Source organism: Egretta garzetta, unplaced genomic scaffold (assembly GCF_000687185.1).
Source record: "Egretta garzetta isolate BGI_Z169 unplaced genomic scaffold, ASM68718v1 scaffold486, whole genome shotgun sequence".
Taxonomy (NCBI): domain Eukaryota; kingdom Metazoa; phylum Chordata; class Aves; order Pelecaniformes; family Ardeidae; genus Egretta; species Egretta garzetta.
Window position 1 is genome coordinate 1,915,870 of NW_009260126.1, and position 25,364 is coordinate 1,941,233.

Consider the following 25,364-nt stretch of genomic DNA (forward strand, 5'->3'; position numbering starts at 1 on the left):
ATAACCTCTAAAACCCCTACACACAGATCTACAGGAGCTGAGAGCATGCAGGCAGCTTTCCCAAATAAAGCAGAAATTGCTGGCAAAGTTCACACTATGGTGTCTACCACTGTTACAGGTCTAAAACTGGAACAAGAGGTACTAAAATGAATTTTCTACTAAACCAACTGGCTTTTAATTTAACTCATACATAGCACTTTTATGTAACCTCTTCCTCCTGCAATCGCAATATTTGTAATATTTTTTTTGTATCAGGATTGACTTTCTTCTCTTCCTTATAAAATTTTATTACATCTTTCACTGGAAGATCATTAGTTTTATTTTCCTCTTTTGTGTCTTACAATAATGACCTTTCTTGCACCGTGAAGGGACAAAGCAAATACCTTCAGTCTACTTATAACTAATAATAAAGCCACTAGCTGTCCAAGAGGCAGACAGCCCTTGCTGGACTCTTTTGCCTTTCTGTAATGTTTTTTCTTGTAACTGAAACCATGGCATGGAAAACACCAAGAACACCGGAACATGCTGATCAGATCACCTGGAATCCAGCACTCTGGGGTTTGCTGCATAGCACAACTGAGTGTTCCGTGACTGTATAGACAGTGTCTTTGTATCCAGCACATTCTCCCCTTTAGGGTTAAAATCTACGGAAGGTAGACTAGGAGCTACTAAAGAATGCAGAATTACACCTTTCTTCTGCAATTATGTCTGAGCATCATCACTTTTACTTTGTTATTTCCTAAGTTCAGCAAAAATAAAATAATTGAGAAACACTGCTTTACTTAAAATTCCATAGAGATATTTTAATTTTAGTATTCCTCAGTATATTCCTTTTAGTAAATGACCGAAGGAAAGTTTTACCAAACATGCTACATGATAATCCAAAATATGCCTAATTTTAACTCCTCAGCAGTCACTTGGCTCAATTTCTACAAAAGTTGAATGAGAAATGGCTAAGCCAACACTTATCCAAAAAAACTCCTTTGCTACAATGATTCAGAAATGAATATGGGTCACCTGTATCATTCTGTTGTGGAAAAAAAAAATCACATTGAAGCATACAAATAGATGCATTAAGTAAGTCTGCAATACGTTAATAGTCAAAGGCTTCACCCAGGAGTTTCATTCAATTTTTGATTTTGCAATTCATGAGAAAGTGGATCACTACCAAGAATGGTAACATAGCTTTTAAGGAAAGCCTGAAAGACTTTTTTGTTTATCAAAAGATCATACTCTTCAAATATATAAGAAGAAATTACTAGAGAGAGAAGTAACAAATTCATTTGCTTCCAATAGAGTCAGAGTAATGGATTTATACTGCTGCACTGAAAATGAATGTTAGTCCTTTATAAAAAACTATCTACCTGGAAGGATAATTAAGCAATAAAACATACTGCCAATTGGAACAAGCAGTAGTATCTCCATCAGCACAGGCTTTTAGGAACAACTAGAATATTTTAGGTACGGCTCATCCTGTTGTGGAGCAAAAGGATGGACAAATGTTAAAGATCTTATTTTCTACAACTGCATAGATAGTCTTCATTATTAGTGAACATATCCAAAACTCGTAAAATAGATAGATGTGAACAAGTGGTTTTGGTTTTTGGGGGGGTTTTTGTTGTTTTTTTTTTTAAAGTGAAAAGTACCTTCAGAATATTCTTCCTTCAGAAATCCTTCCTTCTCTGTTCAATATAGTCTTTCAGAACTTATAGTTTATGGCACATTTTCTGATCTATGACTCATTCTGGGACTTGAATAGTTTAAGACTCTGAATTTTGACTTTACTATACTTATATGTTACTGTCAGTTTTCTAAATGGAAAATCTCAGATTCATCATGTAGGAACCCTGCCTTCGTTTATCATCCTTCCCATTCTGTACTTATACAACTGACACCAACATTTGAGCAGGACAGAAATTTTTAATTTAAAAAAGAAACCAAGTAAGCAAGTTGTTTATAAGATGCAGGAGGTGTTTGCTAGCTTTCACATATCTAAGCTTATCTGAATGCAATTCCAAGATAAAACCTCTCTCTCATTCATAGATCCTTACAGAGCAATTTTTTAATAGAAGGCAACTTTCAGAGATGTAAAGGCATGAGATATTACTCAGTTAGCACAGCTTTAGCAGTAGCAATAAAAAGGGAGCCTACACATTTTGAGCCCAATACAACTGGTGCTTAGCAACCCAAGGATTACCTTTCCACTGGTGCTCGTCGCCATTCAGATTCTGCCTCACCACCTCTTCTCCAAGAGCTTTCAGACTCCCTATCACCCCAACGAGACTCCTGTATGCCAGAAGAAATTAGGAACATGCTCTCTGAATACTTTAAAATGAAGATTCCCAACATATAATCGAGTCCTTTCAGCACATACCATGTCATTAAAAATTCACCTGTTACACTGTAGAGAATACTGAGCTATCAGGAGTTTGAATAACTTAAGTATGGTCTTAACTGATTATTGTTTCTGACAGAGTTTAAAAACAATATGGTCCCCTCTGCGACACATACTTTACTAACAGGGTAGGATACATGCAAATACACTAAAAAAAAATTATGAACAAGTATATGAACAATAGCTTGTGAGCCATAGCTACTCCCTGTTAATACAAAAATGATGTTTTAAGTTTCACTTTCCTGCTGCTTAATGACAGTAGGAACAAATTCAAAAAATTATTTGGCTTTGTGCTCTTTAATCAGATCAGAAAACATACTGAATAAACCAAATGCTTCCTGTAGCAGAGACCATTTTGTTCCAGGTTTATACAACACTTTACACGGTAGCTCAATGCACAGAACAAGTGAGGTATTTGTGATTCACGCAGGTTGCTCAGATGCGAGGCAAAGCAATAACCAGTATTTTTTTTTTAATAAAGGTAAAATGTCTCTCCCCATTGCTGGACAAAGACAAACCATTTTAACTATTTCTAACACAGTTGTTTACTCCGTAATTCATGGAAATTAGGTAAACCATACAAAAGATCTGATTTCACATACTCACACAACCTCTGGTTGTAAAGTGCTCTTTGAAAAGTGTTTTTATTAGTCAAAATCTACACTTCAATACTGGGAAATACACAGGTTGCGCAACGTCTCCCATATCCACTACTCCAGGAGTGTCTACTCAAATGTTTCTGACAACCTGCTTGTAGAAATGACCCCAACGAACAAGGGTGAGCAAAGAAAGAATGCCAAACCTGCAAATGCAATTTTTCAAGTGGTATCGTTATCTTTCTCAGAACCTGAGTCAGCTTTTCCATATCACCAAGTGCTCGCGGCTAGGAGTACCTCTTATGTGAAAAATACCAGTGATGAGAGTCTATCAGGTAAATAATCAAAACACTTTATACAAGCTCTGATTCACTTATCTTCAGAGTGTCACTCAATGAAGTATGCATTAAACAAAGACAATGGCTATGGTGGATGAAATTAAATACTAGTTCTCTTACTGATAAGCGCTGAAAAAGTGGGAGCATAGAAGGTTTGTGGTACTCATTTACATTTTTTTAAATCATTAAACATTTATTTGCAAATAACTTTTGCTTTGTTTCCTGTTGAATTGGGATAATAATTTTCCCCAACACTTAAATTTGTAAATGGGAAGTTGCACACACCTCTTGTTTCTATGTTTTACATTATGGCATATTTCTTATAAAATATAAAACTACACTTTTAGGTTTAGTCTGGGATTTTCCTTCAGTATCTACTCTAATTTCTGACTTTGGCATGAATCACTGTACTTGCTTCCAATATAGTTTTCCTCTTTTGTGTTAAAGAAAATTTAATTCAGTATTTATTTTAGTCTTTCTTTGTTTAGTCTTTGAACAGCTTGGAGATCTTAGTAATTTCTTTGTTTTACTTTATTACTAAATTACAGATACCAGATCCTGATAGTGAGCTGAAACTAAGTGACAGTCACTTAATTATTAGCCACTTACGCTACAACTTTAAAAAAAAAAAATATTAGCCTATGATTTTACAATACTACCATCTTCCTCCAAAAAATCTACAGGAGGAGCAGTCAAAAAGAAAACAAACTTCCAAGTATTTACCTACCTTTCTTGAAAATGGGTCATCCAGACCTCTCCTTTCTTCTTCCCGCCGACGACGCTCTCTTTCTTCTATCTCCATTTCTCTTTGACGTTTTTTCTTCTCTAATTCTTCTAGCTTTTTGAGATGTTCCTGGTATTCACGCTGTTGCTGCTCACGTTTCTCACGCTCAATGCGTTCCTTTTCCTCACGCTCTGCAGTTAGGAAAATAAATAGAACACTTAAGCAAAATAAATTCCATTACTTTGCTGTAGCCACATTAGGGTTACAAAATACAATCTCTCCCCTTTGACTCCTTAAAAAAAAAAGTAAGCAAGCATTTCACAGGATGTGTTTAACCATAGCATTAACCTGACATCCTGAACAACAGCTGTTAGTGAGGAAGGAAAGAAAATGTTCCAATACCCATCATACGTTTATTCGACGTACAGACCACAAATGTGCCAGCTACAATAATGGTAACTACCTCAAGCATGGTAGAGGATCCCTTTCTTAAAAAAGGTGAAACAAAAAAATCAGCTAGTAGTGTCAGAAACTTGATATTCAGGACTACTTGGGTTTTGTTGGTTTGATTTTTAAATGTTGCATGATTATGAGCTCCGACACATAAAATCTTCATCTGTCAAGTGACAAGTATGAAAGAAATTTACCTTACAGGATTCCTATCGCCTCTTCTCTTCTAAAGCCTTGAAAAAGGCTACCAGACAAAGCAATTCACAAAGAAACATGTGTGAGTCACTTACAATTCTTTAGTTCTTGACTTATCTCCTCCTCTATTCATGTCTGGGAGAAGGGGAGGCAGGAACTACTAATTAGCTTTCATTTTCCCTTCCTCCTATAAAGCTTTACTTTTGCCTCTATGCTGCATGTGTGAGCATTCAGAAGGTAAAATGTAAAGGCGCAGTATCTAGTAGCAACAGTCTCTTCACTGCTGACTGGACACGAAGAGACTTCCTCCAATATCGTGAAACAGGGAAACCAGAATTCAGCTGCGTACACATCTGGAATGGGTCAAGGATGCAAAAGATAAAATAATCATGTTCTCATTTATACCTTTAAGCAGCTGTTCTTCTCGTAATCTTTGCTCTTCTTCCTCCTTCTCTCTGTAATAAGTAATGCGTCTCTCTTCTTTGCGTTGTTTCTTACGTTCCTCCAAACGATTACGTCTCTCTTCTGCTAACCGTTCCTGGAACTGCTTGAGTTTATCCTGAAATACAAAGAATACATATAAAACCACCAGAACTGTAATGTTTAAAAGCTAGACAGTTACACAAATTGCTAAATAAATGCACAGAAACACAAACACACTGCAATGTATTAACTTTGCTCCACTGCAAAACAACTACCTGTTTGCCATTTCAACCTTTTCTGCAATAGATTTCATACAAGGGAATATACTCCTACTTAGAAGACAATCAGCATGCACAATTTTAGTCCTTCACCTGCTTCTTCAGGAAAGTAAATACATTACCTAAAATTGTTTCAAAGAATTATATACAGTTACTTAACATGTCAAAATACTTCCCCCCCCCCCCCCTTTTTTTTTTAACCAGTACTTACTGCAACATAGCCGAATAATCAAAGCTACAAATAGCCTCAGCAAATGTAGAATTTTAAAAATGTAGCCCAAGGAACAAAGGCACAGTTCTTTCCCTGCTCTCGTGGTCTAATTTGTTACTGAATTTTGCAAACATAAAACATAACTCGAAGTACCAAATATTTGGACTATCAAAATAATTTCCAGATTTACACAAAAGGTTTAAAAAAGCAATAGACACTTATTTCTATTTCTTGGCTTCAGTATTGTTCTCTGTATTATTCCATCACCACAGTAAGTCCAAGTACTTGTACAGATACAGATCTCATACTAATAGCTGTATTGAAATAAATAATTTAACCAGCTTTTAGATAACTCTTTTCCATATAAGCTATTCCACAAAAGTTGTCAAAAATCGTAAACAATAATACCTAAGAACGGGTGCAAGTTTGGGTTTTAGTTTTTTGGGGGGATTTTGTTAGTCAAAGCAGAAGATAAACAATTCCGTAATTCTGAGCCATTCTAGATACTAATTTGTTTCTAGTTTTCATGAAGAATCACTGGGTCATGAGTTTAGTTCCTTACTTTAGGGTAATATTTTATTAGAATACCATATCTCATGTACCTCATAAACTGTTCGGCGTGATGCTTTGAGCCTGGCTTCAAATAAATCTCTATCCTCCAACATCCTTGAGAGTCTGTTCTTATGCTCAAGGGCTTTCTCACGCTCCAACTGCAAAGTGGTGATCTAAAAAGAGATAATATAAAAAGTATTACAAAGTAAAATCTTACTATATATTTGTATTCAATCAACCTCAGCCACTAGGAACAGAAATTATCTTTTCCTCTTTCAGATCGAAGCCAGAAGAAACTGCTCTCCACTAGCACAATGGAATTGCAAAGTAAACACTTTATTCTTCATACCAACTACTTCTCTTTCTCCCTTGAATTAAGCTGGGAAAAAAAAAAAAAGACATTGCAATCCCACTGTTTTCCACTCATTGATAATGGATTTTATCACCTGAACAAAAAATTCTTACCCTTTCTTCTTCCTGTTGCTCCCACAGCTCCATATCATGCACTCTTTGCTCTTCATAGGCAGTCTTTATTAAAGGAATTTCTTCTAAGCGCTTCGCTCTTTCAAAATAGTCAATCTAAATGAAGATAACATACCTTTAGCATGTCACAATGCAAAGACCCAGTCTGGAAGACCCAGTCTTCAGCATCCCCCAAAGAAAACCCTGACATCTGAAGGCTTTTGCACAATATTGTTACATATATCGTTATGCAAGAGCAACCATGTTGGACCACATCAAAGGTCCACCTAACCAAGAACCTGCCTCTACCACTGCAACTAAACGCACTCCTAGGCAAGGATACCAGAATAGATGCAGGCATATATACAATACTCTTGAGCATCACTTGGCCTCGTCTTCTGTGAACATTTAATCTTCCCTGAATGTTTTCCAATTACAAGTCTACGCAACTAAGACTCAGTTCACATACAGCTTAAGGGTCCTTTCTCAAATCAAATCCACTAATTAGAACAGATTTGTGCACTGATACTAGAAACTCAGTTGTCTTTTAACACGTTTACCTTTTTTTAGTTTCATACAACATTTTCAACACCAATATTGTATGTGCATGTGTCTATAAATGTATCAATACAGTAGTTCACATTCACTAACTAAAGTGTTGTCTACCCGTGGTTTTGTGGCCTTTCTACTTTGTACCTTTTTTTCCTGATTCTTCAGACGTTCCTGGAGTTCTTTCTTTTCTTTTTCAAGCTGTTCAACTTGTTTAGCCATAATGAAGTCAGGATCCAATTCTTCAAGATCCTATAACCAAGTAAAGTTATCAGTAGAAAATAAAGCAAACATTTTTTTCTGTTATAAATGTGGTTTGTTTGTTTATTTATTTAAGCTTCTCTGCAGTTTTCCCCTTAACTTTTAAAGCAATTCGCTTCAGAAAAGTCCTCAGTTTCTTTTCCTCTCTTCTGGGTAACTCGTATTTTATTTTTCAAGCTCTCTAAAGGATTTGTATCTTGTTTCTAATTGAGACACAGTGCAGGTACTACAAAACGGGATCTGGAGGTTTATTCTGTATTTCAGATATTGTTTAACAATGGGGAAAAAAAAACAGCTGGACTTAATTCTTCCAGGTAAAAAAAGGTCCTATCCAAACTCAGTAGTAAAGTTTACTTACTGTCTGTCTCATTTTTAGGAGAGACTGTTTGTAAGACAGTATACAACTAGTAAGAACGTGAAATTCAGGCAGCCTAGCAAAGTAACACCAAAAGCAGAAAAAAATAACTCAAAACTTCAATAATAAATTTTCTACCTCAATATCAATATCTTTAAAAGCTTTGGCTCCCAGTTCAGTCTTCTTAATCTGCTCCAAGCGCTCACGAACAGTCTTCTTTTTGATTTGTTCATGCTCTTGCAGGATACGCTCCTTCTCTCTTTCCTTTGCCTCCTGGCGCAGCCTCTCTTCTTCAGCTTTCCGGACTTTTTGTAATTCTGCTTCACGTTGTTCCAGTTCTTCTTTTTCACGCTGAATGTTTAAACTTTCAAGGCGCTCTTTTCTTTCCTCTATAGTTTGACGACGTGCAAGAATACGCTGATGCTCCTTTCTTGAATTTTTTAGGAAGGCAGTGACTGCCAGCTGATGTTGTTCTTCCTTCTCTTGCTGAATTTAAATTAAGGATAAGACAATGATCTAAGTAGCATCTCTTTAAAAAGGCAGAAAGCATAGCAAATGCTTCTCAAAGAAAACTCAAGGTTAGTTTTATTCTCCAAGCTTGCCAACTGCACAGAAATACAACTGTAATGGCAAATCTAATCACTCATCCAAGTGGCATAATAAGGTAGTATCAACTGACTAGAACCACATGCAAATGGAGAAAGTAGTCTGTATCGGACAATATTCTGCAACACATCTTAGGTATGGTATTTTCACACTTCTTCCTGTCCAAAAATATTGTACACCCATATGTTAGTGACATTTAAGACTCTAACTGAAAGGAGGGGCGTGGGGGGGGGGGGGCAATTGTTTGTCTCTGCATATGTTAGCAAGTATACCACCACATGTACTGTACTTCACCAAAGCTCCCTTGTTTTTACGGTTTGGGGTTTTTCCAAACACACTAACTTAAGAGAAAAATACCCTAACGAACACAAAGCACTATCTGTGAAATGATAAAAAACTCACGAGTCAACAATTTAGGTATAAACACTGTATATAAAACCATTTTCACTAAATTATAAAAAGCACTAGACTTCTAGACACTAGCATATAAGACTATTCTTTAAGCAGCCTTCTCACCCCCCCACCATTCTCCTCCAGAGTACCTATACTGTTATTTGTAGAGATTCATGCTGTACACATGCAGAGGTGTAATTGGGCCAGCTCAGGGAGCTGCCCATTTTAATCAGTCCAGCAAGCAGCAAAACACTGCAGCCTGACCAGCTCACTACTCCCTCAGTCATGCTGCTCTTGAAATGTGAGCTAGCTCAGAGGTATTTTTAGTAACCTGACACTTAAAGGGCATTCAACAAAAACATTAAAACATCCATACTTTTGTTGCATATCTGCAAGCATTTAAATGGAGGTGCCAGAAACACAGAAACAAAAAGCTTTAGATGAATTTAACGATTTTGTGAATTACAACAAATGACAGCATTTTGAAAGTTTTTAAGCACCTGGAAAAAGTGAAAAGTTTTGATCTGAATAGTGAAGGACAAAAGGATATCAACTTGTTCTGTAGCTTCCCTAACCACACAGATTGGTATTAACCTTGATACTGTACTCCAATTTTACAAGCATAATTACTAGCATTTATGTCTTATTTCAGCCAATTGTACTAACACATCACAGATAAGACTGTTTGTAATTTCTATCTAGGAATGTACAGATAAAGCATGTTTTTTCTTTCAAAGCGAAAATCCATCTAATACCAGTCACTAATAAAATCTGTTTAGGTGAAAACCTACATGGAAATATTTTTATCTTAAATGCTATAAGCCAGCTAATATATGTCCAAGCTAACATAAGTAAGCTAGCATTAGGTGTCATGATACAGTCCTACTTTGTGTGTTTATATTTTAAGAATATTACTTAGTATTTCAACCCAGATAAAGAATCTAACATGGACATCTTGCCATCAGCCTTTTTTCCATATGGAAAAATTATTTTGTATGTTTGCTATGAAATCTTTCATAAGCAACATAAAGCAAAATAAAAAATACCACTGCGCTTTTAAGAGAAGTGAAGGTTTAGCTTGCCACAACCAAAGCATGTTGGAAATCCAAGAATGATTTACACCTTGCTCCAAAGGGCTCTGGAGAACCTGAAATGTGAGCTCATCAGTGAGTCCAACCTTGAAGCCAACAGCCCCAGTGAGGACAGGGAGTGACAAGGACAGGTCAGTTCTTGAGTTGTAGGATCTTTTGTTCATGTTTTTAGATACCACTATGAAGTTACATTCCAGGTTCTTCACAACAGCAGTTTCTCCAAGAATAAAGCAAGCAGGCTCTTGGATCTTCAAAAATGCATGCAAAATTTTAAACAAATCCTAGCTCTGTAGATACATCTATGGGGAAATTATTACCAGGTATATCCTAAACCTGATATATGCAAGACTGGCAATATAAACTCAGGCCTTTTGTGTACATCTTGACATGATTTTAGTTACAACCGAACACTAACTAGTTGAATGCATTTAAGAATTACTTATTCTTCTTCACAAGCACAAATAGCTGACTACCACCAGACCGAAAAAAAATGAAACTAAAAGGTACATCTAATCTGAGAAAACACATTCATTAAAATATAAGCTTTGGCATAAAGTGTTATTAGCTTATGTTTCTACTTAATCCACAAGTATAAAATGCAGCCCCCACCATTACTGTCAAATTAGATCAGAGATCATTACCACAATGCTCTGAAAAACAGAGCAACACACTTCTGAAAAGAAGCAAATGTAGAAAAGCACCAATCACTACCTACTCAAATCCTTGCAATGTCATGTGAAATGAATCATTAGATAGCTCAGTGCCTTTCCTATGTCAAAGAAAGGGAAACCAAATAACTCATTGGTATAATATTCAAGTATGATCTCATAACTTCAAAACAAGCTTGTCTTGCTAAACCAGAAAAATTACATTAGAACAGGTGAGTATGTAACAGATGTAGAGCATACTTTGTCATTAATAAATATATTAATGCTACACCACATTTGTATATATTATCAGTTATTTGTTCTGAAGGGAGGGGACAGCAGTAACAATATTGATTACCATTGCACTGAAAATAGTTTACTGTAGTGAGCAGTTGATCAGGCAAGCAAAAAACCAACAAAAGGCTGCATAAGGGCAATAGATAAACATCACACAATGTTGGTTTTTCTTATCAACATTTTCAGAAGGCTTAAAATGACTTACCAGCAAGTGAGGAGGCTTAATGACTGCAAGAGCCTTAGCCAGAGCTGAGGACATAGCAGTCAGCTGATTTCTAATTTGCTCAGAAGGCATGCTTTGTAGTTGAGGGCCTAGTGGAGCATCTTCTCTAGTACTGTAATTCAAATCTGAGCCAAAACTCAGTGTCCGGGTAGTATGATCAAGGCGAACCTTTTGGGGAGGGGGAAAAAAAAAAAAAAAAAAAAAAAAAAAAAAGCTTGTATTATTTATTGCTTTTAAATAATTTCTGTGTTGCTCTGCCTATGACAAATATGAGTGAACAAAAGCTCTAAGCAGAAAATACATTAAAAAAAAGTTTTAGCTATACCAGACTAAGAGAAGTGCCAAATTAGTAGAAGAAAAATGGCACTCTAATTAAAATTTTGTTTCATTTCCATAGTTTATTAAAAAAAAAAAATCATCACTGGAAGAGGCTGAACTTTCAATCATTCTAGGAAATGAGCACTGCAAGACAAATCATTCTTGCCTCTTCCTCCACATTAGCAATACGAGAAACAAGAATCCTGACTTTAATGCAGACAATTTCATCACATCTAAAATACAAGCTGAAGTTGTGTGTTAACCTAAATGCATTAACTCAGCATTATCTAAAAACCTAAATGGATAATTACTAAGCAATCTCAACTAAAAACCTAAATGGATAATTACTAAGCAAAGCAATCTTAACGAAAAACTATTCATATCTCATCACCAGCTTAAACACTTCATTACAGGCTGTCGTTCAGTCAATACAGACAACTTTACTGACAGTGCAACCTTCAGCAGCAGCTGAAACATCTCAAGACATTGGTGCACATCTCAGACACTGGTGTTTTACTTCAATCACTTGATTAGACAAAACCCAACAACAGTGACTGCCAGCTCTTCAGTCTTGCACAAGTTCAGCATAGTCAGAAATTTGCATCCCTGTTTATTGTACTTGCTTCAGGATATCCTGGACTAAATGACGGGCTCACAGGGCAAGTTTCAGCAAATTTCATTTCAAGTCTTATTTCTACTGGACTTACATTAATAGTTGACCCAAATCAAAAATATACACCAGAATGCAAATAACCATCAGTTCTTAATATATTGTCACGTGCATTGTTTACTCTAGTTTATCTCCACCTATCAGAATCCATTGTCTTCCCCGGGTTCAATGTCAACCAGGTAAGTATTCATCCAATGTAATACACATTCATACATCATTTCACAGAAGTCTTTTTACAGCACTTACTTGTAAGTCACAATGTCTGGCTGCATCAACGATACTACGTTCCAGCTGGAAAGCATCAACAAAAGGAACCAGAGTAGCCAGGCGAGAAAATTCAATGCTTTGATAAATCTGGGCCACCTGTATGTGAACAGAAACATTAGGTATTTTTCCCCATTAGAGAGAGATCAGAAATAAAAGTTGTTGTACAGGCTCTAAAGCCAACTTACTAAATCGTCAATAAATTAATGTATAGATATTAATACAATTACAAATACTCTTTCAGGATTTTATTTCTGTACTGTATTCAAACTCAACTTAAGATTCAGTGCCGTTCCTTAATGGCTTCTTTGTATGAAGGAGACTGGCAGCAGTAACTACATAGAGCTATGCTGCTAATTAGCCTTCAACTATTTCTTTAGCACATCAGAAATAACACTGCTCATCACTTGTAATGAAAGCAGGTCAATGAAATGTGCATTTTATAAAACATCTAGACACAAAAAAAACTCCAAATCAAAATATCCCCAAAAAAAGTTTTAAGAAATTATGAATTACCTTAAGACATCATAGATCTGTAATGAAGAAAATCTAGGCAAGAGATTATGCCCACTGTATGAAACCACTATTAAGTATAGCTATACTATGGCTGTACCTAAATTATGTCCAAACCTGAAGATATAGCTTATGTACTGGAAAAAAAGTATTTCAAAATCATAATGTTCTTCTATTTGATGGAAAAAAATTACTTCAGAATGGAAGTTTCCAACTTAATGTTCTTCCAAAGCATTTTCTAACTTATGTATACATTTTCTTTACTCATACCTGCTGCAAAAGGCGAAGAATGGTATTGTTTTGCAAGTGAGGAACATACAGCTGCAGCTCAGGTTCCTTTTCAGCTTGATCTTTCACCCAGTTCAGAACCTATCAAAATTTTGAAAAGTTACTCCATCTGCATCAATCCTTAAAAACTTCAACATTAAAGTACAAAGTATGGTTCTTAAGTAGTTCTAGTTCATGGAACAGCACTTCTGTCCAGATATTACATTGTTTTACTGAAGCGTATCTTTTGATCAGAACACTTTTATTTATAACAGATAGCTAACATTTTTTGTATGAAGGCGACTGACAGTACTGGCAACATTTACCACACTGCTAATTTACCTTCAAGTTCTTTTTAGCACCTCAAATATCTTTGTTCCCACTATCAAAGAAAAAGAACATGATGTGCTTCATCAACTGCAGAATTCACATTAACCTAATCAACAGCTCTCACACTGTTTTACCTCCCAATACCCTACCATTTTAATAGTAAAAAGTCATTGGTCTATTTTTCCACTTCCCACACAACCCACTTGCTTGCATATGCACGTATGCGCACATGCAGTTTTTTCATTTCTGCATCTTTAACAAAATTAAACGTAGTATCACCTCCACCAACAAGACCTTCTGAGACGTTCCCAAAACTCTGCACCTTTATAGGGGCACTCTGAACAGCACCCTAGAGACCTGAATGAATTTTCATTCTATTTCTATAATCTGGTGTACTATGTGTATCAGATATTACGTACAGGTCACTGTATTGGAATGTGACCAAATAAAGCCCACCACTGAAAATTCTGGAAATAGATAAAGCTAGTTGGTGTTTACCACAAAACAATATTCAAATAACAGATTATTAGACAAGAGCAATCACTATATATACAGAGCTCAAAACTTACCTTGCTGACACGGCTACATAACTTGAGCGGGTGAAAGTCTACTTCAAGCCAATTGTAAAGTTCTTTCACTTCAGGAACAACATATTGCACTACGTTGAACCTTACCTACACAGTCAACAAAAAAATCCAAAGATCTCAAAATAAATACAATATTAACAAATAGCTATGCTTTAAGAATTTTATATTCAAGTTCAGTAGGCACATGTACCTTTTAATATAGGAGACTCTTTTTTATTACAGCATTCTTAATTACAGTGAAAATAACTCTACGCTACACCACTTAACTGAATTTAAAAAAGGAAAAGTAGACATAAAACACAAACAAGATGTTTAGACTAGAGTACCACCCTCAACTTATTAGATATTTCTAAGACAAGCCCTACTACACAGATGTAGGCCTGCATCCAAACTAAAACCGCACATCGCAGTTCATGAGTAAGCTTCTGAAGCTTTGAACTGTGGTTTTAAGGCAAACTGGAGAGCTACCAGAGAAGAATTAATGCAAATTGCAAAACGAACCTTGAATGTAAATTTTAGGCATGCATGCAAGTGACTGCAAGAAATTCAAACATCCTCTCAAAATACCTAACTATGATTGAATGCCTAATTTGTTTATGAATATCTGAGAAGGTCTGAAGGCAGATAAATCTAGCCCCCCTTCAAATAAAATACAAGGAAGTTTTCATAACCACTTAGGTCGTTACGGTCCACTATTTGATATCTGACCTGCACTTATCCAAAATACATTTAAAACAGGAAAATATGCACTTGGTTTAGTTAATTACACACCTTAGAGTAGGGAAAAATCCCCAAAGTTCTACCTCACAACCTTTTTCAGACCCCTCAGAGTTTCAAAACAACATTTGTTGCTTGGGTGACATAAAGGACAATATTGAACCTGACTTTTTACTGCACAGAAGCATTCAGGCCAATATTGCTGCCATTTCCAAACAGTCCTTGCGAATCTGCAATTTTAACACTATACCATGTCATACAATTAACCACAGATGTTTTAACTTTTTAAACTGTTGTCCCATAACTAAGCACAGTGCTCTAGAAGGAAAACAGTCTAAAAAGAGGACTTGGTGTTTAAAAGCTGCTCATCTGAGCCCTACTTCCTACCATATCATTAATGAGGCTGCCACGTGTAGGGGGCGCCTGGAGACCCAACAGGGTTGCCAGACGTCGCTGCTTCTCAACAATGATGCCATCCATATCCAGAAGGCGAGCAATATCGGTTCTCTCAGGAGTTATAGGAATTGACAGAGTGGCCAAAAGGACTCGAGTAGACATCCTGTTGACAAAGTATAACCGCAAAAGATGAACTGCAAGAGGACGCTAATTAATTCCTTTTCATATATGTGCCAATTCAAGAGTAAGAACAAGCAGCGTTTATGATGCAAAACTGTGTAAAAATACCAGTAATAATAGAAAATATGCCAACTGCGCAATAAGAGTACAGAATGCAGGGTTCTTCAGTAACCAGGGGAAAGATTTTGGTACCATCTTTTCCTTATTTACATACGTGTGTATATACATATATATATACACACACACACACAGAAATGATAAATTTAAGCCACCTCTGTAAATATCAAAATACTATAAGCTAATGAAAGCAGCAGAAAGCAGCACCTTTAAAATTTTATTTTAGCTGCAAATCCATACTGGTCATTTTGATTGCACTGATTGTTTTAAATTTACTGTGCAAGCCAGATGTACCTTTTGAGGTAACAATACAAATGACGTTAAATTCTGACCTTAGTACTCAGACAAAAAGAACTATAGGAATTCCCACAGAGTATTTATCCCTACCAGATTCTGATTCTATAAAGGCCTGTACATGGACTTCAGAGGTTAATGCAGTCAATGATTCTGCATGCCTCAAAAGCCTTGCCAGCATCATACTTGTTACCAAAAAATTAAAGGCCATTTGGCTATACAGACTTACATATTAAGGAAAAGTTTATACTAGTTATAATGGAATCTTGTGAAGTAAATACCACCACTCAGAAGAGAAAAAGGAAGCAAAAGACAGAGACTTATTAACTTGCTTAGCTTCCCCGTCAGTAACAGAGAAGGTGATCCTGACGTTTACATTATTTACACTGTACCTTTGAAAAATACAGGTTTCTTTTGAGGCAATTACTACTGGCCACTTTAAGCAGAGCTTCTTATAGCCATACATGCCCTCTGCTGCTTTTGGGGTACAACTTTATTTTTAAACCTATGGCATTAAAAATGGAATCTAAGATCACACTAAATGTCTTTCCCCACCTCTGCATCTCCTCTTGTGTGAGATTCTTTCGCATTTCTCTCGATAAGTGATAAAGTCGGTGAAGTGTGGATGCATGAAAAAGAGCATTTCCTGATTTCCAGAAGACAGTTGAAACTTTGTGATAGTAATTTGCCATCAGTTGTGGTTTGGGTGGTTTCTTAGACAGTGCAAATAGTCCATGAATATCCTCCACTGCTTTGAAAGCTTCCTAAAAAAACCAAATAACTACTTTCAGGAAGTTTTTTCAACACCCAAAAAAGGGAAAAATACACATTCAATAAACGTTATAAGACTGTAATATATTTAATACCACTGAAAGCTGTGATCTTCAGTTTCACCAGCTACATGAAATGAAAAACTTCTTTCTTAATAAAGAAATTATTTGCACATACTGCAAATCCATTAACTATCTGCTTAGAATTTGGTAGTTAACGATAGTTTGTGTATTTTTTGAAAACTGGTTTCTTTCAGTTTTTCAAGATACAAACCAAGGGGAAAAAAACCCAAACACATACAGAATAACAACAATTCTACTATTTTACTATTATACCAATTCTACTAATTACTTTTTTTACCATTTTTCGTAATTTTTGTGATCAAAAATTGGTGTAGTTTCCCTAAAAATATATATAGTCTTGGAAATGCCTTACATGTAATTACCTAAAAATGAAACAACACAGAGAACTTTCCCCAAATCCACAAAGCAAAAAATTACAACCTCGGCTTTTTAAGGAAATTAACATTAGAAAGGTTGGGAAAAGCAGAGAACCTCTTTAAAAGATTTGCTTTGATAGTGCCCTCTGGCTAGACACTAACATAATTCAACCAGCCACGCTGAGACCCCAGCATAATAGCAGGCTTTAGCGTTTACCAACAACTTCCCAGTGATCTAGTTCATGAGAACACAAGACTGCAGAGGTGAAGGTGTCATCGTCAACTTCTCATTTTCACAACTCAAAACGGCTTCAGCCACTTTACCAGCTTGGTTTGAAATGCTATGCGAAAAGAGCAATCCCAGGAACATCAGACTAAGTATTCATTATGCACATAGTACCACATTCTAGATATTAAAACTTTATTCTTCAGCTATTATCCTGTCTTTACCTTGCAGTATATACCATGAAACATGATCTGCGTGGAACAGATTCTGGAAAGGCTGGAGACTACAGTGTGGCTACTACAGAGCCCTGCTGCATACCTGCCACAGCTCCATGCTAATAGCACTGTCCAGCTGCACAAGTCTGGTCTCCAAGTGCATTGACTGACTGTCAGGATTGTTGAGGTTGATTGCTGTGCTTTGGTTATGATGACGCTGAATCTGCCCCAAATGCATTCGCAGGTTATCACAGAGTTTGCGGAACTCAGCTTTACGCGTGTACTGCAGGCAGAACTTAAAAGCTGCAAAAATGAATAATATAAATTAAGAATGCTCACTAATGGCGATTCCACAGTAGTTCTAAATGGGATTCAAATATCAGCGCATTTAAAGAATCTTCACTGACAGTCTGAAGACATATCAAAGAAGATGCAATCTAACTGTCACATGTAATGAGTAAGTGACAATGCAGAGCACTTCCATCTTGACATCAAAAAATGAAGATGCTTCTACATAAGTAAGCTTAAGGAGCTTATTATTAAGGAGTACTCTGACTCTCTTTAAAAATGTTCTAATTTAAGCAGTGATTCTAGCTCTTATTTTGAACCAAGTGCAAATAAAATTCTGTGAATGGCATGAATTGAGGTTTTGGCTTTGTAAAATGTGGGAAAAAATTCTCTAGTCATCTAAATATGGTAAAGTTAAATGAAGCTTTCAACTGACTGAAAATGACACAGAAGAAAATTTGTCTTTGATCCCGTAGTTCTTTTTGCTTTGCCACTGTCACTCTGAAAATTCTAAAGTATCTCTACCAGAAACGGGCAAAAAAGGAAGTCTTGACACTGTAGCACAAACACTTAAATACACTGAAGTGCCTAGAACTCATCTGATGTTCATCTATCCTACTGTAATTGTACAGTTTGAATCTACGGTTAAAAATCTAATGGACTTTTTTTTCAAAAATACAGAACCCTAAGTTATACACACAAAGGAAAACATTTTTTCACTCATCTCTCACCCTTAAGATTAACATGCAAGTATTCAGTCTTATAAATTCATTTTTTGCAGAATGCCAGAAAGAATCAGACCAGACTTTTTCCTATTACCTTCAACATAATATTTTGCTCAATTACGTCTCTGTCAAAATTGATAGCGCACCATAATTTTACAGTACCCTTTTGTGTACACTAGTTTTTGAAGTCAGCTGACATAGCATACATTAATGGAAGACACATTTGCCATTCTCGGTAACAAAGCAAAAATATGACTAATTTTTATCAGTAAGTTAGAAAAAATAAAGGCACAGCACCAGTAACTCTCATGTTCTCAGTATGTCCAGGCAAAAAAATTTTCCTGGCAGGTTCTGTTACAAGAAAAGATCAGTGGCCAGAAACCTCAGTAATTTTAAGGAACCTCTGTAATTTTAAGAACAGTATGTGTGTACACACATATGCTTAAGAGATTAACATCTTTCCAACTCTGAAGCAATATCCAAATAGAAATAACCTTTAATTTTCTAGTTTCACAGCCTGTAATATACAGGTCCTAAATCTCATTATACTTCCTTTTTTTTTTTTTACTTACCTTGCTGTGCAATATCATGGTACAGGCGTTCCACTCGAGAATTATTTCGGAGAAGATCCAAACATTGCCTGTACGATTCCCATAGAAATTTAACCCAGGGTGTCAGAAGCAGTCGGTCAGTACGATCCTGAGTGTCTTCTCCACTTACAGCACTCAACAGAACACTACAGTCAGGGCAGGGGGGTAAGGGGGGGGGGGAAAAAATGTTTTATTCCCCACAATTCTCACCAATTTTTCTTATCAAGATCTAAGATGAGACTGGATGAATCTGAACAGCTAATTGCTGCTGAACAGCCTATTCCTGATTTTCAAACTGGTCCCTCAGACTTCTCCCTTTTCCTTTAAAGGCTGTAGATAACTTTTCTTGCTGTTAAGTTTCAAACTTTGTCCCCTGCATATCTGACTGACATGTACAAGCTCTAGAGGCCAAAGACATCAGGAGCTTTTGTATCCTTCACATGAGGAAGCCAAAGAAAACTAATTCCAGGATTTTCACCTTCCCTCTTCTACCAAGGAGCTGCGCTCTGTACCTCCGTTAGGATTCAAATATCACTGTCTACTCAGATACTTTCCTGCTTGCTGAAACTTCCTTTTTAGTCACCAGCAACGCTGCCACAGAGAGCTCACTTCTTGTTGACAGATGACACAGAAGCCTTACCGTCTGCAGACACTGAAAACTAGAATACTTATAATGAAGTATCAAATCCTTTAACAATTCTGACATGAAAAACATGGTTAAAGATGTCAGAGATGTAAGATACGATAATCTTTCATTTAGGGGGCCATAACTGCATTCCCTCATTCACAAATACAAGATTGGAAAGGATTCCCGAGTCACTGAGACAAATTCAGTGCTATGGCCCACGTGATCCCTTTCTGTTAAACAGCCCCACCAGCATGACAAACTTAGAATCATCTTCCCTAAGCCTTCATTTTTAAAACCTTTTTGAACTATGCTTCTAATATAAACTCTCAACTCTTGTAACTCTCTTCTACTAGAGTGCTTCCAGATCTAATTTATTTCTTTGAGCGCTAGTACTACATAACTAAAGATGACATTCACCAGTGCCTTCTCCAACAGATCAAGCAGTGAATCCAGCTAAAAGTACGAGAAGTCCAGAAAACAGGACCTAAGAAACACTGAAGAAACTGCGGTTGTTCAGATGAAGAAGTGTGACTGACAAGACACGTTTTTGAGTCCTCAGTTACATAAAAGAAAACAAGGAAAACAGCAGTCAGCCAATCTTCAGTGTCCCTAACTATTAGTAGGACTCCTCTGTAACAAAGACCAATAGCTGAAAAAGGAATGGAAATAACAAGAATGGCACCACCATCCTGGAACAACTACTGAAGACAGGTCTGTCTGTTTTTTGAAACCAATGAGTTCCCAACTTCTACCAGAGAGCCTTGCTGTTCACATGTACATCCACAGCCTTCTACTCAATGTCTCTGTGAGGTTGACTACTACAACTCTATTCCCCAGAGTCACCTAGACAAGACAAAATGTCCTCTACTTTGATAATTTCTTCCAATAACATGAAGAGAAAGCTGACTTTTCCATTCACCTCAGACAGGGAAACTTCCATGCTCTAAAAACCTATCTCTTTTACTCCAGAACCAATCTTCTTACAAAAATCAGTAGCAAAGTTTTGCCTAATCTTCAGGCCACACCTAGCATGGCTAATCTCAACCCACCTCCTCAGCATTTTACCACTTCTTTTTTTTTTTACCATTTACCATAACTCTTCCTAGAATTCTCAATTTATGGCTGAAGATCCTTTTGTTATTCCTTTTAATATCTTCTGCAAGTTCTAATTTGGTTTGACCTACAGAGGTTTTAATTTATTCCCCACAATTCTTTTTTTTAAAGGATATGGACAGACAGCCTCTTCCAAACTCAGCTGGAATAGTTTAAAACATTTCTTCACCCCCACCTTGTCACTCCTCTTCTGCAGATTGTACCACGTACTATCAGAGTTAACGTGAGCATTCCCTAAATCAAGAGATTCATCTGAAGAACATAAATATGCAAATGGAGCTAACCTCACTTTGCCTGAACCAGATTAGGATGTTCTCTCACAAACCGTTCTGACAGCAGAATATTGACTTCTCGCAGAACTGGAGAGTGGTTTCATCCTAATCTAGCACACCTTGCTTAAGCAAGGTCTAAGTGAAGCAATATACTTTCTGAACCTTTTTTCCATTCCTTCTACATTCTCATTATCTATCTGATTAATTATATTACACTGAATTTACTTTTTAAGCCCTTTATTCTAATATCTCACCAGTTACCCGAGCAATTATAAAGTAACATTACCTTTTGTTTGTACTGCACAATGTGGTCAGAAAGACTGGAGGTTACCACATACAGGAATTAAATTGGCCTAGTATAATTAATAGCATTTGTACATCAACTGATAATGAGCGGCTCTCAATAATAAACTCTCCAAAATCATTACAGATGCAGATCTTAGTAGACCCTAGAAAGCAGTGTCCTGACTCCCAGAACCGCTCCTACTATATCTCCATTTTCTATTCTTTACTACATACTTTCTTTACTTTTCTTTACTCGGACTTAGGATTTTGCTCAATGCGAAATACTGTTCCTATTTTATTTTCCTACCTTTAGAAGCTCTCAACACCACTAGTATTCCATTTCAAATCCACCATCTTTATATCTCAGTTCTCTGAATTGCCAATATCCTTCATGAAAATAAGGATACTTTGCTGTGAAGTGCTACATTTTTAAGACAGGCCGCCTACCTTTCTGGAGTTTGAATATTATCTAAATCTTCTATGTCCAGTACCATCTGCTGTGATTCTTCCTTAGCTGCTTCTGTTTTTTCTTCAGCTAATTTTAAATAGGCTCGAACAACATCTTCCAAAGATTTGATGTTTACCTACATCAAAGGCAGAAAATGGGAAGATATTTCCACCCACAATAGGCAGCAAATATTTAAGATGTACACACTACAAAATCAAGAACATCTGAAAGGAAGATTAAATTCTAACTCAAGACCAATCAGTTACTATGAGATCATATCAACTGACATATACTATGCTTACTACAAATAAAAAAAGAGAAAAAAAATTCAAAAGCCATACCTGCTGGCAAATATTCTTGTACTGGTATAGTCCTTCTTTTGCCAGATGACTCTTGCGGAGATCCACACAGAGTTCCAGGTACTTCAACATAATTGGCTCGTGGATTTTCTGCCATGTTCGGTGTTTTTTACTTTTCATAACATCATAGAGAACATCAAGGGCAGGCTGCTTTTTGCCAACCTCAAGGAATTCTGAAAGTAAAATCCAATTAGCAAAAGACTTGCAACCCAGAAGATGTATGTTTTTATGCTTAACACTGTGAACTTTTAGAATTTAATCAACTCTAACCAATGTTCATTGATGATTTGATTTAGCTGGCCCTTTGAAAAATGTTGGCAGATGCAACTGCAGTGGCAATCTTTCAATAACGTAACTGGCAAATGAATGCAGACCTCTCCATTAACATGAAAATTTCAGGATGGCAGAGATGCCTCTCCATTCATCAAGGCATGACTGGGTGCTTCATACATCTTAATAAAATATAGACATCCAGATTTAGAGCTAATTTCCTCAAGCAGGACAATGAATACACACTATGAGGCTCGTACTAGAGCACCTACCAATGTCATTCAACAAGATGTAAACCATCCAGTGAATTTGACTTACAAGAAGTCCTGCCCTCAAGCTGAGAAAGAAAGAAACTTAAACTCAGAAAAGCTGTTTGGATTTTATTTTTTTTTAAACTCAGAGTGGCCTAGAGATTCAGTTTACAGAACAGTTACACTAGAAGCTGCTACAGTCTGACTGAAGGGTCAGACATTTTTTAAACCAGCCTTGCTGCTGAAACCAGTGTCATATTTATTCACTCCCCAGGCAGCTGCTGTTACTAACAGGATCTCACAGCATCACAGCAGCTCCCATCTATGATGTACCACATGTTCTGCTCAGTACAAAATACAGCAAAACACCCACAAGCAAATACTGAAGCAGCACTGCCAATGGCCAGCTACCAGCATGCGCACAGGTAGTAAAGGCACTCTTAACGGCAGAAAAGCAAGACAAAAGAACATTGAGAATGGGAAGCAAACAGGTTTAAAAAATAGAAAGCAGCTGAGCACAGCTAAAAGGAAATGTGTGTATTCTTAAAGGATGAGGGGTGGAGTCAGTACTTCCCATGAAGTACTTTGGCTAAAAGACCTATTTTGAAAGTAGCAGGGCCGTTTTAATTTAAGGACCACAATAGCACACATTCTGGGTTTAGTTTCTGTAAATAATGAGCTTGTGTAAGATAAGTTACTTTAAATACAACAGCATGATTTTTCTATAAAGATAATTAAGGTTACAATGTGACAGTATTCAGCACTTTTATTTTTACTCACAGAGGGAATTTTAATAAAGCTATCCTCTATCCCATAATTTACACTGTTATTCTATCTCAGTGCTGCTTTTGAGGCAATTACATTTTTTTATTTATGAACATAAACTTGAAAAGCAAGTTTAATCTTGCAACAACACCATGCCATTCCAACCACAATCCTCAGTGGTCAATAATCAACTGGACAAAGCACAAAATTAATTTATATTGTTTTGAAACTTTTAATTAATTCTGGTTAAGCAAGTTCTTACCAGCAAGTCAAATAATTAAGGCTACTTTAATAGACACTGTAGTAAAAGCACACACAAAGTGAACCTGAAGAGTCAAACGCAGCAAGCACCACCATGCCTTGCAGTAGAAACTGTAAGTTACGGTAACAAAGATTTGTAACAGACAAAACATAAAGCCTTAGCCCCTGAATAGCTGTCAGAATTACATTTTTTTTCCATTTTTTTTCCTGTTATACCACTTAAAACACTAAAAGGTATCCAAAACAGAAACTGAAGCTCTGAGAGTACGTGAACTAGCTGATACACACTGACAACTAATCTACTGCTAACCCAAAATCCCAAATTAAGCTAAATTTTCAGAGAAAATGTACGCCATTACTGAAGGTGACAAAGATGTCATGCGTTATCCAATCTCTCTTATAGAAAGGAAACCAAATATTTGCAACAATAAAAACATCCCCAAAAGCTGCATTACATCCTTGACTGCAAAGCAATGCCAGATATTAACAATAGCTAATGACCTACATTTATCAATTATAAGGAAAACCAGCCTTTCTTATGTATCTGTATATATTTACAATCATTCGAGCTCTTCTTATTTCCAAACATCTTCTATGTATGTTGAGGTCACCGAGAACCTGAAGCATAAAGTGCTCCTTACGCACTTAAGCCTTAGGTATAAAACACGAACACTGAAACTCTGGAAACTGCACTAAACGTTCCAATTTGAAACTTCAGTTCAACATTAAACTGCTTCCTGCAACATACAACCTGCCTTGGGTGCAACTTCTCACCCTTTATTATACTTGGGACATGGTGAGATTGAGCCCGTGCAATCTGCAAGACTTGACATTGCTTGTTATGTCTTCCGTTCAGTCTGCCAAGACTCGGGATTGCTAGCATTCTAACTAGAGAACGCTCCCTTCAGTTCTAATCCTTCAGTTCAACTCTACTCCTTCAGTTCATTAGAATTTAGTAGGCTTTAAAGTTGCTCTTTAATACCAGGAAAGTAACAATAAAACGTCAGATTTAAAGTTTAAGAATATTCCAGCAATGTGACTTGCTCACTAAGTAGAACTTACTCTACCCAAGAATTCTGAAGTTTGGCGTTTATATACTATGGTATGTGCATCTTTCCCAGGAAAAAGACTGCTAAAATACAACTTCATCTTTGGAAGTTGACTGAAGCTGATTTTATCTTTCAACTTTTTATCTTTGGGGAATGATTTTTATAATTAATTTATTATAGATTAGAAATCTTGAGGATGTGTGGTACTTTATTTAAAGTGTATAGACCCCACACTATGTCGCCCCTTAAGCTGTCATTTCAAGACCCATTCATCATCTGTCATGTTTGGATGTCTTTTAAGTGTCATCCGGCAATCAGCCCTGTCTAGGGTCTTGCTTAAAAGGGTCTAAATGGTCTTGCTTAAAAATAGGATACTATAAAAAAAAGAAGCATCAAAGCCATATATTTAGCCTGAAAAGAGACAGACGATAAATATAACCAGCCCGGCTTATATGAGGCAGTCAGCAAGAGACAGCTACAGCATGGTCCTCCTTGGTTTCTGCTCCAGAAATAACTTATGCATCAACCTGTGCAACATTTCATAAGTTTAATCATTTGCATTCTCACCAGAGTCACATGGAGGCTGGGACTACTAAATACGAAGGCCACATGGAAAAACAGAGCGCGGAATCAGACCGGTTTTGAAACCACCCGGGTGCGAGATCCGGGCTGGATACCTCACACCAAGTCCCCGGCCAGCGGGAGCCCCT

At 36.6% G+C, this 25,364-nt stretch overlaps 1 protein-coding gene and 1 non-coding gene across 3 annotated transcripts in view; both read right to left on the reverse strand.

The window, feature by feature from the left end:
- EIF3A (eukaryotic translation initiation factor 3 subunit A) overlaps nucleotides 1–22,623 on the reverse strand; it is a 29,655-nt gene extending 7,032 nt beyond the window's left edge. Inside the window, exons 1-18 of one of the 2 annotated variants that reach the window (XM_035896879.1) lie at nucleotides 22,601–22,623; nucleotides 22,041–22,231; nucleotides 21,699–21,835; nucleotides 18,936–19,099; nucleotides 17,454–17,653; nucleotides 16,255–16,463; nucleotides 15,100–15,271; nucleotides 13,978–14,082; nucleotides 13,082–13,180; nucleotides 12,281–12,397; nucleotides 11,029–11,214; nucleotides 7,928–8,275; nucleotides 7,321–7,425; nucleotides 6,628–6,741; nucleotides 6,213–6,335; nucleotides 5,104–5,257; nucleotides 4,057–4,244; nucleotides 2,198–2,286 (exon numbers count right to left, since the gene is read on the reverse strand). In XM_035896879.1, coding sequence (XP_035752772.1) covers nucleotides 2,198–2,286; nucleotides 4,057–4,244; nucleotides 5,104–5,257; nucleotides 6,213–6,335; nucleotides 6,628–6,741; nucleotides 7,321–7,425; nucleotides 7,928–8,275; nucleotides 11,029–11,214; nucleotides 12,281–12,397; nucleotides 13,082–13,180; nucleotides 13,978–14,082; nucleotides 15,100–15,271; nucleotides 16,255–16,463; nucleotides 17,454–17,653; nucleotides 18,936–19,099; nucleotides 21,699–21,835; nucleotides 22,041–22,178 — 2,648 coding nt within the window. In that variant the 5' untranslated portion in view covers nucleotides 22,179–22,231; nucleotides 22,601–22,623. Of the gene's footprint in view, nucleotides 1–2,197; nucleotides 2,287–4,056; nucleotides 4,245–5,103; nucleotides 5,258–6,212; nucleotides 6,336–6,627; nucleotides 6,742–7,320; nucleotides 7,426–7,927; nucleotides 8,276–11,028; nucleotides 11,215–12,280; nucleotides 12,398–13,081; nucleotides 13,181–13,977; nucleotides 14,083–15,099; nucleotides 15,272–16,254; nucleotides 16,464–17,126; nucleotides 17,236–17,453; nucleotides 17,654–18,935; nucleotides 19,100–21,698; nucleotides 21,836–22,040; nucleotides 22,232–22,600 lie in introns of those variants that run through there. The other variant, XM_035896880.1, reaches the window with a different exon arrangement.
- LOC118452544 lies at nucleotides 12,605–12,737 on the reverse strand. The gene has a single exon (XR_004842354.1). It is a non-coding gene; the product is annotated as a small nucleolar RNA SNORA19 (small nucleolar RNA).
- Nucleotides 22,624–25,364: the final 2,741 nt, after the last annotated feature.